The 19,152-nt window shown below is 35.4% G+C and overlaps 1 protein-coding gene across 1 annotated transcript in view; it reads right to left on the reverse strand.

Annotated features, from left to right (window-relative positions):
- LOC140159370 (prolyl 4-hydroxylase subunit alpha-1-like) overlaps window positions 1–19,152 on the reverse strand; it is a 75,842-nt gene that overhangs the window by 17,476 nt on the left and 39,214 nt on the right. Inside the window, 6 exon segments of the mRNA XM_072182820.1 lie at window positions 1–54; window positions 3,982–4,152; window positions 8,026–8,199; window positions 9,419–9,690; window positions 10,029–10,080; window positions 11,036–11,202. Of these exon segments, the coding sequence (XP_072038921.1) occupies window positions 1–54; window positions 3,982–4,152; window positions 8,026–8,199; window positions 9,419–9,690; window positions 10,029–10,080; window positions 11,036–11,202 (890 nt within the window).

Below are 19,152 nucleotides of genomic sequence, written 5' to 3' on the forward strand. Positions count from 1 at the left end.
CCTAGCAAAGTCAAAGTGTGGTTCATAATGACCGCCAATGCCGTAATTCACAACCTGCAAGTAGAAATAGTGAATCAAATTATTATATTATAACAATGATGCAATGTATTGGACATTCATAACACTGACGCTCAAGTAACCATATTCATAGATCTCCTCTTTACTTAATTGTTACACTGTAAAGGTGGCAATTTTTGCGTATAACTTTGTGCGCTTTGCCTAGTGTGAACCATTTCAATTGTTTTTATAATTATTTGCAGCTCCCATAGCCTTTCACTTAAACTTTAAAAAACAAAACAAAAAACAAACGTTTTGCCTTTTTTATTTGCTCCAGAGACAAATCTCTTTTATTTTGCCTGGAAAGAACTCATCAACAGAAGTATTTTGGTGGTTAAATGGTCAAAATCGGTCAAAAACTTTTCGAATTATGAATTTTCAAAGTTTCCCATTCTGACCGGTCATTGGAGCGAAATAAATTGACAAAGTCTAAATATAGCAATGTGAGCAAAATTGGTATAAGCATATATTTACCTTTTATATTTCTTTATTTTAATATATATGCAAACATGAAACAAGCATATTGTGAAAGTATCAAAGGGTTTCTTATGAAATGGCACTTTACTAGTCAATAGCATTAAGTATTTCTTCAAACCGAGGCACTGAAATCATGCTTTTAGAAAACATTTGCCAAAAATCATCCATAATGGCCAAAGTGGCACAAAATCAAAAGTCCAGGTGAACTTTTTTTCCACAACAATATACACTACACATAAGAAAAATACTAATGTACTACAAGGGATTTTCAACATAGGAATCCAAACAATCAAGTACCAACATGCACAGCTTTATCCTGATATCACTTCTGGGGTTTTAACAAAATGTTTAACCTCTATTGTGATTGGCAGCAGCATAAGGTATCTCTTTGATAGCTGATAATACCCAGCCATTCAGCAAGTGGCTAATAACAGACCTTGATAGGCTTGAATGAATACTGTCATGTGCTACAAAACCATCACATCCAGGGCTTGGTCACTCCATATGCTACAGAGAGCACAGTACTTTAACAATGGAGTGAAAGACTCATTATTGATTAGGCGCGTATTTTAAAAGTACAGCTCCTGTGCGTGTATAGCAGCAAGTCAGTGCAGATGGTATAAATATAAGAAAATGTTTAGGGTTGAGATCAGGTGAATAATACAACAAATGAGCATGAAACTTCACATTTATGTTCAGAAAGGTGTCTATTTAACATGATTCGAAAGGTGTTTGGAAATTCCAAAGGGAAGCTGGTGATTTAATTTTTAACTCGAGATCTACTTGTCCGTTTTTTTTTCCTTTTTACAGAGGGTATGATAGAGGTAATAACAACAAATCTGCCAAATTACAGCTCAGTAGGTCAAGGTGTTCACCTGATCTTTTTCATCTGAATATTTTGTGCCATTCTGAGCAGTGCTGCACTGGGCCACTGGCAATTAAGCGCACTGTGGCGATTGACCAATTTTGACTCACACTTACAGAAAAACCAAATAAGTTATGATGCTGTAATTTACAGGATAGTTACAAAACATAATTGGCATTAACATCTCTAATTTTTACAGAAAAATTATGAAAAATAAAAGAATGAGCTCAATTTAGAAATGTCTGTGCAAGCAGTGCACAGTTGAGCTCCCTGCATGTCTATGGGAGTGTTCTAATCAAGTTGATGGTTCATTGGTCATCCCTACTATAAATATCTTGTATTCCACCTCATTCACCATATTCACCCTCATTAACAGAGCGTGTAACACAGGTATTTCAAGATGGCACTTATCAAATTGTACTTCGTACATATTTCTTCTTTAAGTTCAATTGGCAATGTTGTAATTCACAATGCTCTATATACTGACTATAAACAAATGTCAAAGCCACTGAGACTCAATATCCAGATGGTTTTCTTGCAATGTAATAAATATCGTTTTGCCCAGTTGCATCAAACGTAACATAATAGTGTACGCTTTAATTAATTTCATAACATGTTTGCTATGAATTTAAAGGGTATAAAAATAAGGATTTCAAATCTGGAATATCTCGGAATATATTATTTTGTCAACTTGATGCTCATTGGTATTTAAGTCATTGTTAGTTAAAGTCCAATTCAGTGATCCCAGCGAAAATATTTAAAAAAAAATTAAGATTGTGTAAATCCTTTAAAAGTGAAGGATAAGTCATTAAAATTATCATTAGGTATTTCTGAAATGAAAAATTTGGGCAAAAACAAACAAGGAAACAGCATTATTGATTGTCTCGAGACAGCAGGAAAGCACAACAACGCAAAGAATAGACTCCGCATTGCCCCCACGATCATGAGGACCATTTAATACACATAAGCTTATTTATAATAATTTCACAATCTCATAGAAATTAAGACTATATTGAGATAATAACAGATTTCATATCAATTAAACAAATTATATACATTGAGATAATTAATTGCAGCAAGCATTTGGAATTATTTATTATCTTCATATAAATCAATAAATACACAAATTATTGGAAAAAATTTTGGTCCATCAAGATCGAAGGAACAATTGCAAGTGCATCACTAGGAGAACTATGGACATAACAAAGGAATGAAAAAATAAGACGGGAGACCTGAATGGCTGCACAGCACTAAAGTGACAGATGACTGGACAGAAAAACTGAGCTTGTTGCTATAACAACATAACAACAACCCCTAAATTAAAACTGAATTGACCAGGAGACCAAAAACTTAAGTGTACTTGAGAATGCTCAAGTGGAAATAAGAGGATAAGCCTCTACACCTAGATGCACATGACAGCCTAATGTCTCCTGCTGCTGAGACAATCTAGTTTTTAAAAGATTTGCAACTTTAAAAAACGGAATTAAGTTGAAGCCCCATTGAAATGTGTGTAGCCAATTTATATACTGTTAGTATATAAATTACAGATTCATGCAAAATGTCTTATTTTGTCTTTCATACATAGCTTTTGGCTGAACTACTAGCAGGCTATGTTAGCACATCTATGACAATGACAAAGGTATCAAAATCTGAATTTTGATGATTTTTAGGATCGCCCGAATGAGCAAATCACTGAATGGGCCTTTAATGTTTGTTTCATACTTTATGCCGCTTGCCGCTGAGTGGCACGACGCTTCATCATGCCGCTTGTACTTTTCTGCAAGCGGAGTGGCACACCACTGAGCGGCAGCGGCATGACTCTGAAAGCCACTCTTGCCGCTCAGCACCGCTCCAAAATCGTATTTTGTTCTCATACGTCAGAGCAGCACCGCTCCGAGTTGACTTGAATTCAACTCCGGCGGTGCTGTCGCCGCGGCAAAGCGATGGAGTGATCAATATATCGGCTTGCCGCTGGTCACCGCTAGCGTTTTTGGTTTGACTGCGCAGTGAAGTAAAATCATCTTCCGAGCAGCAAAGCGGCAGGAAAGTATGAAACCAGCATAAGGCTTTCTTCTTTCTCAAACCTTGATATGTTGGTTTGCCCATGCCTCATAAAATGCATAGGACCCCCACTGAAACTCAATAACCAGATGGTTTTCTTGTGATGTGGTATTAAAACAGTTTTTTACCGATTTGCATAAAAAGTAAACTAAAAGCCGGGCCTAAAAGGGGGGCGCTACACGTTGGTATAAATTGGGCTATTCCATTTAAACCCCACACTCCCCCTGTGGAAGATTTTGGAAATACGTACCGTATGGGGAATATGAATTTCAAATGGAATGAAAACATTAGGCAGCTCCACTTGAATGACATACACCCTCTGAGAAAAATTCAACTTAAATCTCTAAAGGGAGAGTGAGTTTCAACTAGTGTTGGTTAATGTGCTACGTAAATTTGAAATTCATACTCCCCGTGGAAGATATTTCCAAAATTTTCCTCAGAGGGAGTGTGGACTTGAAATGGATTAGCCCAATTTAGAAAAGTGCACAGGGGTGCCAATTAGTTTCAATAAGATACATTACCTGCAAATCTTCTGCTGTTTCCATATCTAGATTGGTGTAAGCCGACACTCTGTTGCGTATTTTCTGGATCACCCCGTGTTCTCCTGGCTTGAGCCAAGCACTTTTACTGATTCGATAGTCTGCATACTCCAGTTTGCCTGTCACTGAGTTCTGAATGGTGGCCCTATTTAGCTGCAGAGTAACAATACACAAGATTATTATAAGCTCAGCCTAAAGACACAAGATTCATCTGGGTTTCAAAATGTCTCCATGCTTATACGGAAAAATTGGGCTGTTCTAATTAAAACCCACACGCCCCTATGGAAGATGTACCCTTAATCTTCCGCACAGAGAGTGTGAATTTCAAAATGTGGTTACATGAGAGAACAAATTCATTTGTAATCGACATCCCCTGTGTAGGAGATTAAGGTTATGTCTTCAATAGGGGGTGTATGGATTTTAACTGGAATAGGTATTTAGCAAACATTTTGGAAATGTTCAAATAAGTTTATAGCTTTAAGAAATACCGTATTTCCTAGAATAAACGCCCCGAGGTGTTGCATTTTCCAAACGGGGGCGTTTATTAGAGGTCATTTTTAGCACAACAATTCCCATTAAAATCATTAGGTAAGCTTAAAGGTCACCCGAAAATACAAACTATGAACTAGAAACACTGACTTTTGGTTCACTTCCGGGTTTCCGATGCAGATTTTCGCCAATTATTGCTGCTATTATCGACCATGTGAGCAACTTGGTAAGCTTACTACACAAGATAGCATGGAAATATCAGCATTTTTGAAACATCTTGGTTGAAAAAAGTGGTGAGGGCGTTTATTTGAGATGGGGCGACTTTTCGAGGAAATACAGTAAGTTATTGAGTATTCCCTGGTATTTCATTTCCTTGGTGGTACATGTATTTTCAGGTAAACACCAATATTTCCAACTATTGATCACCAACCCTCCAATTCACCCTCTCATATACTCACAAATCTGTGAAAACCATCAAAAAGAATTAAAAGGTGATTATTCATAATGCTCTGCATGCTAGCCATATGCTTCAACATAAAAAGTTTTCAGATATTTTTTCAAATTATCAAGAACTATCTAAGAACCACTGGACCAATACTGGGCTTTTTTGTAGTCATGTTTATGCATTTTCATGCTGATATCAACTATGGTCATGAAATTAAACAATTGTGATACCAAAATCTGTAATATTTTGCAATTTTTGTTTCTGATACTTTCGAAATTTGGGTCAGCATTTATTTGCACAGGAAAATTTTGTTTCCAGAATTTTGGAAAATCTGGGTCGGTCAGGCCCGTAGAACAGGGTTTTCTTTTTTCGGGAAATTGATCAAAAAGATTTTTGTTTTCAACATTTTGTGGTTAATTCCAGAACCATGAATTTAAAGCTAAAAATATTTGTACCCAAATGCTCTTAATATTGTGTAGTTGTTTGAAATTGTGAAAAAAAAAAAATGCAAAACTGCTCGTGAAAAATTAACAACATTAAAATATCTCTCTATACAGTACCCATTACAAACAGGAACTGCATGTGTTTATACACTTTTATCACAATAACCCCAAAGCCGCAAATCCCAGGTTTAACAAAATACAAAAATAAAACTCTAACAACAATAATACAGCTTAAGATGCGCTGTTATCATATGTATGACTCCCAAGTGTATTAAAACACACTATCTTGAGCGCTACTTAATAATATTTGACTAGCGCTTCTTCTTGTTTACACACAAACGACTCCCATGTGAAACAGACAGTTCCTAGTTGTAATGTAAAATAAATCACTATTTGCTTTTATCTGTTGTCTCTGCTTTTATCCCTTTTTTGTATTTCGGCTTAAAGCGGTTAGGAGTAATAAAGGTAAATATGTGTAGGCAGATTCAATTCAGTTGACTGTGTAGTTTATTTCCTGTTTAAAGCAAAATAAACTTTTCTAATAGAGTTGGAGTGTTTGTATTCAATTTAAAAGGACATACTGGATCAGGACCAATAAAATTAAAATGCTTGCGGTGAATAAAATTTACAAGTGTAAAACGTGTTATAAAATAAAATTACATAAAGTAATCTTTTTAAGAAAGCCACATAATTGTGAAGTAGGCTTTTGTTAATAGCTTCTTCTAAATGGCTTCTTCTTCTTCAATTATGTTTTTCATTTGTTTTTTGTGGTTTAATTTCTTTTTTTTTTAGCCATGAGTTATGACTACTCAAAATATTGGACCTGTATGTCGTCTATCACACGGTAGAGGATAGTAAAAACAAAAATTCCTATCGTTTATTCTCTAAGTCTTTATATGTGAGCCCTTGTCTGCATGCATTATCATATTAGCTAAATAACCAACCATCATTTTTAACTCCCTTTATGCAAAATTTGCTAGAACCCACACACTGCCACAAACAATTACACATTCTTAAGGGCTGGGGTATGAACGTTTGGACAGTATTTATTTTGGGACATCAGAGCACATCAGACATATCAGATTGCATTCTGAATACGAAGATTGTCATTCTGATATCAAATAATTTTGATTTTTGAAATTGCAATTTAATACACATTTTATGGCAAATCATTAAAATTGATATTTTTGATATTTAACAGTACTTGAAGTAAACTTTATAAATCTGATGATTTATACTTAAAGTGTATGTAGGTGGGATGAAAAGCCGACGATCAATTGAAAATTTTGACCTTTCAGTATTGAAGATATGGATTTTTCCCCCAAAACACCAAAAAAAATTAGGTCTTTTTTGGAAAAAAATCCATATCTTCAATATGAAAGGTCAAAATTTTCAATTGACGTCGGCTTTTTCCTCCCTGCTACATACACTTTAAGAATATGTCATTAGATTTATATAATTTACCGAGGACTGTTATATATCAAAAATTTGAAAAATATCAAATTTTATAATTTGTCATAAAATTTGTATTATATTGTGATTTTCAAAAATGAAAATTATTTGATATCAGAAAGACATGCTTCGTATTCAGAATGCAATTCGATAGGTCTGAGGTGCTCTCATGTCCCACAAAAAATACTGTCGAAGCATAATAAACGCTCATTTAAGATCCTTAACATAGAGTTGAGAGTAAATATTTTACAAAAATCAAGATACAGGTGCAACCCCATTCTTTTCTTCACTTCCTAGCCCGACCTACTTAAACTTTGGGCATCGCATTTACTTGAAGAGTAGTGTTAACCACTGAATGCAACAGATATGCAACGGCTATTCCCATGTGCATTCACTCAAAACACTTTTGAGTTCATTGCCATTTTATGTATACCATATGAAGTCTTGCGAGATGAAAATTCCTCAAACAAGGGACTGAAATCCACTTTTGATTTTCAACAAGCATAAAGTTGCTGAAACTATATGTAAATTACAAGTTTGTGTGTTGCTGAAATGTAGAATGGGGAATAAGTTTTAAAAATGTCTGAAGCAAAAATGCATGTTCTTGATTACATTATCTATGCTACTACAGTATGCAGCACTCTCCCCCAGCTGGCAGTGCATGTATGCATGCTTTGTATGGCTTGCTACAAATCAGGACTTGTTTCTTTTACATTATACAATAGACAAACATAAAATCTTATTTGAATTTGACAAATAAATTTGTTGAACAAGGGCTCGGATAGCGACATTTGCACAGTATTTTTGTGGGACCAAATTGGATATCCATCTGCAACTTTCGGTGAACACAGATACACACGCATGTGTAACGGTGACTGTTACCATGCATGATAGTATCATATAGTTTCATATACATTTGTACACTTACTATGCACGCAAAAGCAATTTAGTCTCATTCATACATTTATACAACAACGCAGAGGGGGAAATGTATTCTCGTCATTACACAGCAGAAACACAGATTTATGGTTTGGGAAAAATAAAAATGCGTCGCAAGGAAGCAAAAACGCAGAATTCTGTGGTATAACAAGGAAATCTCACATCCCTGTAATTTGGGGTTCTGGAATTAACTGCAACAATAAAAACCTCATGAAAATGTCCAGATACGGAGAACTATACCTAGGGTTTCACACTTACTCTGGGAGCAGCTATGCCTTTCACAATACTCATTTCCAGGTCACTGAGGACTTCTCTGTACATGATGAGGTATGGTCGAACAAAGACTACTTCCTCTTTGGCTGGGCATAGGAACAGTTGCGGTTTGCCGTAGTGCTGGTAGGAGCATTTCAATTTACTTGGATTATTGAGCTTCTGAAATTGGTAAATACATCATAGAAATCATGTAGTTGTGAGTGTGCATAATATATCCACTACATAACACTTTGTTCATTTCATGCCATATTAATTTGCTGGTAGGCTATTAATAAAAGTGCCACCATCGTTTCGAACAAAAGGGTTCCATCATTAAATTGGCCCGACAGCATATTAACACTTAACACAGCAGGCGAGTATCACTAAGTGACCACAAGAAAGTCATGTGTAGGGACAACACTTGAGAAAGAGGTACCATTGTTATTACACAACCCAAGGGTGTGCTTGAGTGGCTCCGATTTTGTAGCAAATCCCAAGGCGGCACCCGAAGTGGTTTGTGCAGCTTATTTGAATAAAATGAATGAACATGTTATGAAGAGACGATACAGCTTGATACGCCCAATGTATAATACACACATCTAATAATGAAGTCGCCTAATTGTACGACTATAGGTGTCGATCGCACAACTTCATAACTATTGATTGGCAACATTTTCAAATATGTCAGCGCTCAAATCAGAAATATTAGATGAATAAGAGCTTCCACCTGTTGAAGGACACCATGTATAATATTAGATACAAATAAAGCAACAAAATCAACCTGGAGTGAGATCAAATGATGGAGAAATCATTTCAGTTACAAAAATGTCATTTACAATTCACAAAGAAACAGTGACAGGATTTACCAGTTTGTTTACAGATGTTTGGTTACATGAGTAATTCATTCTTTTTGCCAGTTAGTATTTAAGTTTTCCTTAAGCAGGTACTACACCCCTGCCCAATTTTGTGCTTATTTTTGCATTTTTCTCAAAAATTATAGCGAATTGGTGACAAGTAAGATATGTATATTATAGGGGCAAGTACTACAACTACTGCACTGGAAATTTTATTTCAGCACAGGCAACAGTTGTGGAGTTACAGTCAAACATGAGGGAAAACCACTATTTGATCAATAAATCAATAACTACTTGCCTTGAGTTGCTGCATTTTTAGTGCAGTAGCTGTAGTCTTTGCCCCTATAATATACATATCTTACTTGTCACCAATGCGCTTATAATTTTGAGAAAAATGCAAAAATAGGCACAAAATTGGCCAGGGTGTAGTACCCCTTAACATGTGTGTCTAGCAAAATGTTCATTCCGCATCTTCTGTTTCATTTTTATATTTTTTTTTTTATAATACTTGTTGATTTTCTGATCACAATTCTTAAAATAATTACCGCGACGGTATCCTCATCTCCACGGCACAGTGCTTCGTAAGCAGTTCTCTCTGCCAATTGATCACTGGGTCGTTCAGGCACAAAATCATCAGTACTCTCATCCTCAGCGGCGGCATCTTTGGGTTCCTTCTTTGGTTGTTTGCTTTCCCCTTGTTCCTCATCGGTTTCTTCGTCATCTATATCACCATCATCTCCCCGCATCTTTCCCTCCTCTTTGGCTAGGTGGTAGTCAAAGAATGCTTTGTTGTTCATAGCTCTCTCATGTTCTGGATCTGTTTTGTTGAAAATGACAGAATTATAGGATAATGATGAGTAAAACATTAGCCAATCTTAACAGTGAACTAAATTTGACAGGTTAACAACATTGGCTTAAATTTATATCGCAAAACATTTATAGTCTGTTAACCAAGGCAAATCCATATTTGCATGGTGTTAGGATTATCAAACCCAGGTTATACTACTACATCCTGTTATCAGTTCCTTCAGTTTACTGTGACTGATCCAGCTTGGGATGGGTGGTAGTGGGTTGAGCGCTTTGGTCACGTGAACATTTCCTCTCCAGCAGCAGATACGATTTACCTCAGTTCCCCCAAACATCTCTGTAACTTACCTATTGCTAGAAGGTCATTGGTGTATTTCTGTGCCTCTTTCATGTGACCTGACTGTAAAAGAAAAAAATATAAAATCAAAAATCAAATCATGATTTCGTAAGTATAGATCATTCCACTTTTTAGATAAAAAAAAAACCTTTAATTAGTTTGACATAACTGAGATTAAAATGTTAAATTGTAATATTTGGTAGTTTGACATAACTGAGATTAAGATGTTAAATTTTAATATTTGGTAAAATTTGGAAGAAAATTGACTAAAAATATAAATATTTTAGAGTGTTTTATTGTAGGCGGCTGGACAAGGCAACCCAAACACTAGTACCAAGTCCAATTTCAATATTTTCATACCACTTGTTGGCAATTGTATTTCTATCATGGCTTTGCTCATTTCCTTGAACAGGGTGCATGAAATCTGCAACCAGCTGCAAAGAGGCCTTCTAGCATGCAGTTGGTGACAACTAGAGTGAGTTTGTTTACAGCCAGGGCAACATCATCTAGGGCATATCCAGAAATGGGTGCTGGATTTGATAATGCTGCCCGGAATATTCAAAGTACCTTTCGAAATTAACAGGGGTGCCCCCGATATGTTTTGATTGACACGTTTTTGAAGCATTGTATAATGATCTGACACTCCTTCCCCAACCACCCTAGATACATCCCTGCCATCAAACCTGGAAATAAGCGGGCAAAATTGCCCTCGTAAAGCCACCAATTGCTCCTGGTTCTTGTAAAATTCAAATAAACCAGGAGCAATTTATTTTAGAAAATTGATCCTGATGGTTGCACTTGATGCAATAGTGCTGGAATACTATATTGTATCTAGATGCAGAAAAGGATTTACTATTTGAAAATTGCTCCTGTATCTTCAAATGTTGCTCCCGGTGCTTGTAAAATCCTAGTGAACCAGGAGCAAAAAAAAAATTGCTCCTGGTTCCACTCTGCTTATTTCCAGGCTTGCCTGCTATGCCATCATACATGTCACAAGCGAGTGTCTTCCATATCTTACCTGATATACAGCCCATGCCAGGTAATCCAAGATTGTTGCCTTGCTGAAGTCTGCATTCTTGGTCTCCTCCGCATCATACCTATTCAGGGATTCCTTCATCCACAGGATGGTGTGGTAATGATCATTGGCATTGTAAGCAACACGGCCCAGCTCAAAACATTCATGAGCTAAACGGAAAAGAAAGATAACAAAGGAACTTGTGAACAGGGTTCGATTTACTTTGAAAACCTTGCATAGCAATTTTTAGCGAAAATATTATTTAGGTGATGTAAAATATTGCTATATAAGCTGAAATTTGTGTAGCAGGTTGTCCAAAATGGGGAGCATTTTGCTCCATGACACAAGTTACATTGAACCCTGGCTACTTGTGAACAATTAGAGAGAAAATGTAACTAAAGCTCTGGGAGTTTCCACAGCAGCTGAAAGGGAGTATCCCATCATGCATTGCAGTATATCTGTTGCTCCATAGCAAATGTATACAAATAAATAAGTAAGAGTCACTTAGATATTGAGAGCCATGTAGTTTCATAATACCTTACGGGTCATATGTTTTCAAACAAAAATCTACGCAATCCTGATTTAAGCGAGTAATTGAAAGTTGAAGTGAGGGATTTTGTGTACATTTTCTATGGCAAGTGCAGTTCTATTTATGTTACAGCAAAGCATAATGGGATGCTCCAATAAGCTGTTGTGGGGAATTGCTAAAGACCAATTCTTGCAAAAAATCTGGAAAACTGATTTGTGAGAATCAATCTTGATTCTGGTAGAAGTGTGAACATTCTATATCACCAATTTTGCTGCTCTTCTCCAATCTGGCAATGTTTTGTGCTATTTTAGGGGCAGCTTTCAGTTATGTGGGCTTTGGAATTGATAGTATTTGGCTTTACTTATTTTACATGCCCGTTGATTTCTTGTTCCTTCTGCATATATTTTACTTTGATTCCCCTAATAGATATAAGCATCAACTGCTCCGTGCCAGAAGTGGGTAAGTATATATACAATAGCTACCCTGTGAACATTTAACAATTAACACACAGTATATTGTACTCATGGCAGCTACACATGGAAACTACACATGGCAGCTATTGCACTTACCCAGTACCCACCTCTGGCACTGAGCAGTCGCTGTCTGGGTTGATCTGGTATTGCTCTTTCTTTCCCAAATATTTGATACAAGTTTTCCTTTAATTTAAGGTCAAAACTATACCAGAAAGCTCCATTTCATAAAAACATAAAACATATAAAGGCATGCAGGGCAGTTCATTCAACCAAAATTCTTGTCACTTGCCCCCCCCCCCCCCGAACACCTGACAAAATGTCTCCCCACCCCTCAAAATTTTAGAGATAAACAATGCATTCAAAGTATCAGACAGACTTCCTTAATTTCTTTTCAGTTTGTTTGTTTGTATATTTGTGAGTGATAAACATTTATACTTTGCACAAAGCTTGACAAAACTAAACCACTCACAGGTAGCCTCTTTCCCTTTTAAAATATATGTACTTTTTAAAGTGAAAAGAACTGGAACATAACTAAAACAAATTTATTCATATATTCCATGTTACGACACAAAAACTTTTATGTAACATTTCTCTAATTGAATTAACTGCTACAAACTAATAATACACTCTTTAACATTTAAAAACTATAAAATATTCTTTCTTAAATTGGCCATTTCTTTTATTTTTGTTCACTTTGTGCTCTCTTGAGATTTATTGCATCTAAAAGGGTTTACTTAAACTCCGATGTTGCATTACATCCATCTCAAACAGTATTTTTTCCCCTGTTTAGAATAACAAATCCCACGGTAACCTCGTTGAAGTGCGTACTACGCACTCCGCTCTGGCACCAGCCATGTATGATTTGAATTAAGTACCACTTGTACATTTATAGAAATGGACTTGTTTCAATTTTCCTCCTTGAAATTGCCCATTTCCATGACGATTGCAAAATCGTTCAAGTACTGGAACCAAATTGAATCAATAACAAAACGTAATGTCTTTATGTAGTTCATGTAAATATCAGAACCATTAGAAAATGTGTAGGGAAATTAAATAAAGGTAAAGGATGCTTAATGCCTGTTGCTAAGGGCTTTCACCAGGCAGCAGGTGATACAAACTTAAGGGTGTTTTTTTTGGTACTAGGTGTCATCTAAGGTTGCTAATTGATTTTCCATTTGGGGATAAAATAAAATCGGGGCACTCAAATTTCATAGAGAACACATATGCGTAACCAGAGAATTTCAAAATATACCCTAAACAGGATTTACTCCTAAGTAAAAACACCCATAAACAGGAATTTAGCGTGTTTTCGTAACAAAATTTACATCAGAAAGGTACCCCTAAGCTGGATGTTATCTGAAAGGTACTGGTTTTTGATCAAATATATATATCCCTTATAAATGTGTTTTTTTTATCATTTTCCAATATTTATTATGTTCGGGTGATGGTCTTGATGCAAATCAGAAAACACAAACTTTACAAAACACACTCGGGTACACTAAGATGACCCCTAAACACACCAACTTGACCTTCAACAAACATTTCTAGCAAACAGCCGTTTTTTAAACCCCAAACGCATAATTTGTATTCATTCTCTAAAAAGGAGCTTTCTTTCGCATTTTTCTGGTCACGCATGTGTAAGGTATGAAACTCGAGTGGCCCCCGTAGGTTACAAATCCTTGGATAACTGTGAAAACTGTTAAATACAAATAATTGAATTTAGCCTGCTCTGCTTGGATGCTTGTTGCCGTTTTAAAGTGGTTCATATCACAGGTGGTATGAGTAAAAACTTATGGCTAAGACAGGTGGAAAATGCCCTTTATTTTAATTTGTGGAACATGCTACAGATTTTATTTATCATATTATTTATATCATCACCTTATTACAAATCGCATGATGACAAATATCATTTAAGGAGGTAGCACCACCAGAGCAGTTCTTCTGGGGTGAACCAAACCTGCCTGGTTATCAAATTAATCAGTAACAAGGATATCTCTGAATTTGACAGGTGCTAATTGATGCAATAACATGTCAAATTCAGCGATAACCTTATCACTGATTAATTTGATATCCAGGCAGGTCTGGTTCACCTCAGAAGAACTGGGCTGTTAATGAATGCATTCCTCATATGAAAAAGCTCATTGATATTCAGCATTTCACAACAAAATAATAAAAATAAAAAAATAAAAAGAATATAAAAACAGCTTTAAGACAAAAAAATATTATAAATTACAAATTATATAAAAAAGAAAAATGAATATAAAGACAGCTTTAGGTGGTCTGTGAGTCTAACTTCATTTAATTGTAATGTATGACACAACAATAAATTTGAGCACTCACATAAAAGATATACCGTACTAATCATATTCAGTCTAGCAAAATATATCTCTTCAAGGATGGTGCCACTCCATGTTTCAAGCTCAATAGGCATGAAATAACATTTAAAAAAAATTAATTCAAATGCGTTATCGGTTACCATAATTATCAGGGTTTATGAACTCATGATATATCATATTTATATTGAAGATTTTATAAAGTTTGCATTTTACTGAAGTTATAAAGTTTGCATTTTACTGAAGTTATAAAGTTTGCATAATATCATGAAGTACACCAGGCACAAAAAGAAACTCGTCAGTTATATTCATCCTTGCTGTTCAATAAATTGATAATTTTGGATTATTCTGAAATATACATTTTGTTATCTGGACTTTGCTTTCTCATTTGACACCCTGTTCATGAAAAACAAACAAGAATTGACCAATATATGCGCCTCCAAAGCCTCAAACCCCAAAATCAAAAGTTGCATTTTCAATGATTTTCAATGTGAACGCATCGTTGTATTGCACACAAGCACCACGGGCCAATCAATAAAGCACACAGTGTAACAGGCACAATTGAATCGTGAAAATTGCAACTTTTCATTTTGGGGTTTGAGAGTTTGGAGGTGCATATCTTGGTCAATTCTTGCTCAATGTTCATGAACCAGGTGTCAAATGAGAAAGAAAAGTCCAATTAACAAAATGTATATTTCAGAATAATCCAAGGATGAATATAACTGACGAGTTTCTTTTTGTGCCTGGTGTATGTAAAACACATGGAAGAGATAAGTAGCAATTTTCTGGTAAATTATATGATTTTTTTACATGTTTTAAACATAGGTGAGTGTTAGTTAATACATCTACCTACTTCCCATTCCAGAAAAATACAGAACTAATTTTTTTGAATAAATCCTGTTTTGCCAAATGAAACATAGCTAAATCCTAATCCTTTAGTTAGTCCTAACTAGCAATAAAAGTCAAATTTTAATATTTAGTAAATGTTTGGAAATAAGGGCCAAAAACATGCGTTCTTATGGTGTTTTTTGTATGTAGTGACAATCAAGCCCAAAGACTTGTACTAAGACTAATTTCAGTTTATGCATTCTAAATTTTGGAAAAGAAATGTTTCATTCTTATAACCAACCATTCAAAGTAACACAAACAAGTGAAAATTAGAGCAAAAATTTGGCATATACTCAAGATTTTAAATGCTTAGACTTGTTCCAAGTCTGTGATTTTTGTGACTTGATTATCAGAAAACATGCCGAAAATGCATGTTTTTGGCCCTTTTTTCAAGAAATTGGTAAAATAGTGAACTTTTTCTTTTATCTCCAGTTTAGACTACTAAATGAATGTTTCATTTGGCAGAACTTGATATTTTTTTAATCCCAGAAAATTAGTGCTGTATTTTTCTGGAATGGGGATCGAGTAGCACACACCTGAAACTAATGTATGTTCCAAACCGTGGACATACTCATTACAATCCAACCCAAACCTGACCCTATAAGACAGTATGCATTTTTACATTGTTTTCTATTGTATTGTATTGTTGACATGGTGCCTTTGTTTAGTCACAAAAGAAAGTTTCCTATTACTATAAGACCTAACTTTTGAGGCGGCTCGTCTCTTTGAACATGTAAAATTAATCATAGGACACAATGTTTTACCGCTGCGTTCAGAAATTTTAATCATCGCAACAAATCGTTTCTTGAGTTCGATTGACAGGTAATGTCAGATGTTAGCTAGTATTTTTAATTTGGTCTCCGATTATAGAGGTGTTGAGTTGTAAACAACTAGAACAAGAAGAATACAGGTATACAGATTTAAAAGTCACAATGCGATAGAAAGTAATCAAATACAAGGAATGGCCTCAAATTAACGGCACAATAATAAAAGTGAAATAGAGTGTAATTTCAATTCACCCAGCTACCTGAATTGAAGATCAAATGAAACAGATGATAAAATTACCATTGTGCTATTCCATTTAAAATCCACACTACCCCTGTGGAAGATTTTGGAAATATCTTCCACAGGGGAGTATGAATATCAAATGGAATGAACACATTAGCAGCTACATTTGAAATTCACTCTCCCTCCGAGGAAGTTTCAGGTTGAATCTTCTCAGAGGGTGTATGAAATTCAAATGGAACTGCCTACTGCGCTCATTCTATTTGAAATTCATACTCCCCCTGTGGCAGATATTTCCAAAATCTTCCACAGGGGGTAGTGTGGATTTTAAATGGAATAGCCCAATTGAGCTGAATAGAATTTCAATTCAACCTGTTACCTACGGGAGATCAAGTCAAGCCGATAAAATTACAATTGAACTGAAAAGCTTCATGCAAAATAGAATTGCAATTACCCAGTTGACCTTTATTGTGTAACACTGACAATTTGTGTCTTGAATAACAAAGTCGGACACACACCTACATGTATGGTCGTATTTTTAGACTCAAATGAATTATTTTGCATCTAATAAACCGTTCAACTTCCTCCATACTTTGAAAGTTTATAGGGTGCAAATTCATGATGAAATGCCATCGAGTAAGAATCAAATACTGTTTCATATTATGTACACATTTACACCAGCTCAGTCATGAATACAAATTTCATTTGGAATGACTGCTGCATCTTCTGCCATTTCCACAAAGCAATATTTTTTATGAAAATTGTCACTTTTTATAGGATATCCAAGGATATTTTTATTATAATGTTGGTTTCAATTAGGGTCTCATCAAACTCTGATAACTTGTAACTGAAACATTCAACAGTCATATACTTCATCGCCCAACCAGCTGCAATAATTATTTTTTCTTTATTGTTATTGATGCTATAAACTATTTTTTCTTAAATTACTGTGATGTCACCAATGCTGTTTTAATTTGTGATTCTATCCTTGCCCGAGGCTGTCGCACAACGACGCTTACAACCACTTGAAAGTTAATCTCCATTGATCAGCGTTAATAATACCCATCTTCAGGGCACACAATTGTCTGAATCTTTTATAGAGCATTTGTAACAGTTGTACACACAAGTATCAAATGGCGTATCTCCTATGCTGGACACGCACAAATTCTCATCAACAAAGCGATCGACTTGCGCTGATAAACCCTCTGTATGCAAACTGCAGTCAAATTCTAGAACAGGGTTCTATTTTTTTTGTCACCTGATCTACTGAAGAAGTCAACTATCAACATGGCAACTATTGAACCAAGAACAAACAGTCTTAGTTCTCAGTCATTCCAGAACTCTTCAGATTGTAAGGAATCTGAAACCAGAAAATAGAACAAAGGAAAGGAAACAAAGGGCTTCATCACCATCCACATCGATAGTTACTCCTGGCTAAACATCTTCAAATAAACATTAATTTTTTATTTTTCCTAAGGGAGTGTCAATAAATAAATATTTTGGAAGGGGGCAAAAGTTTGAACATTTGACCACAAACTGCATAATTGCCCAACTTTAAGCCATGCAAAAAGTTTTAATGATGTCAGTCACGTCATCCGTATTCCTCCTGGGATGCTAGCTACACTGACTTTCATTAAGCGGTTACACACGTTTCTTGGTCAGAAGCGCTGGAATAATTTTGCGCTTGAATGCCAAAGTAGCTCACAAATCCATCATAAACAACTGTAAATTTTGTACTGCTCATCTGTTAAAGTGGAAATATTTGTGGACCATAATAGTTATCACAGTTTTCACGCTCAATGATGCTGCCTCAGTGAAAATAAAAACGCACAAATATGTTGTTTTATGTACATAGGTACATGTAAGAAAACTCAAAAGCATCAAAAATAAGCAAAATAGTTAGAGATCGGCATAGCATGAAAAATTATAGACACAAATACTGTCATTTTTACAGTATTTCAGAATTTTTTTTTCAGTAAAGGAAACAGGCTTTATTGATTTCAAATGGAAATGTGAGAGTTATTTTACTGTTTGCATTCATAAGCCACACAGCAATATTCATTTTGCGGTTTCTCAGAAATCGTTTCACAAACAGAGCAATGTGTACAAGTATGCATAATTGCATTGAATTTTCGCCACATTTATGATATGCTGAAATAGATTCAATTGGAAAGTGGATCAGATGACCATATCAGTCATATCTGATGAAGTCCTCCGATGTGAAGGACGAAATATTGTAGTGAGTAAAAATTCACTTGGTCTTGTCAAATAAAAATAGAAATATTTATATAGATTCCATTATAGTTTCAATTGTTTTGTCAATATGCTGATAGAAGAATATTTGCACTTTTTTCCTTAAAACATGGATACAGGTTATGTACATTTCATTTGATTGTCATGTTGGTTTAGCTTTTATTAACAAAAATATGATTTGATTTGATTTGATTTGATTTGTTCGGATTTTTGACAACCCTGGATAACCCAAGAAAGCCTCTATTGAAGCTTATTTCCATTGGGGTCCATTTGAACACCGGGACGGATTGGGAACAGTCGGGGGTTAACACCCTACTCTTTTCGAAACTGGCTGTGAAATACATGTACAGGTATGGCTGTCTGCACACGGGACCGACGGCTTAACGTCCCCTCCGAAGGATGGAGTACTTTCATGATTCATTTACCCAATTCTATTAGAATTTCTAAATGAACCATGAGGAGAGCGGAAGTCTGAATTTAATCTACAGAAGTTGCCAATTAATTTCAGATTTTTTTTCCAAGTCAATATCCCAGCAAATCGCCACCACCGGGGAATTGAACCCGGGACCTCATGCACTAAAGGCAAGTACCCTAACCATTGCGCCACGCTCTCCCATGTGACACTTTATTAGATTATAT

Source organism: Amphiura filiformis, chromosome 8, assembly GCF_039555335.1.
Source record: "Amphiura filiformis chromosome 8, Afil_fr2py, whole genome shotgun sequence".
In the NCBI taxonomy this organism is placed as follows: domain Eukaryota; kingdom Metazoa; phylum Echinodermata; class Ophiuroidea; order Amphilepidida; family Amphiuridae; genus Amphiura; species Amphiura filiformis.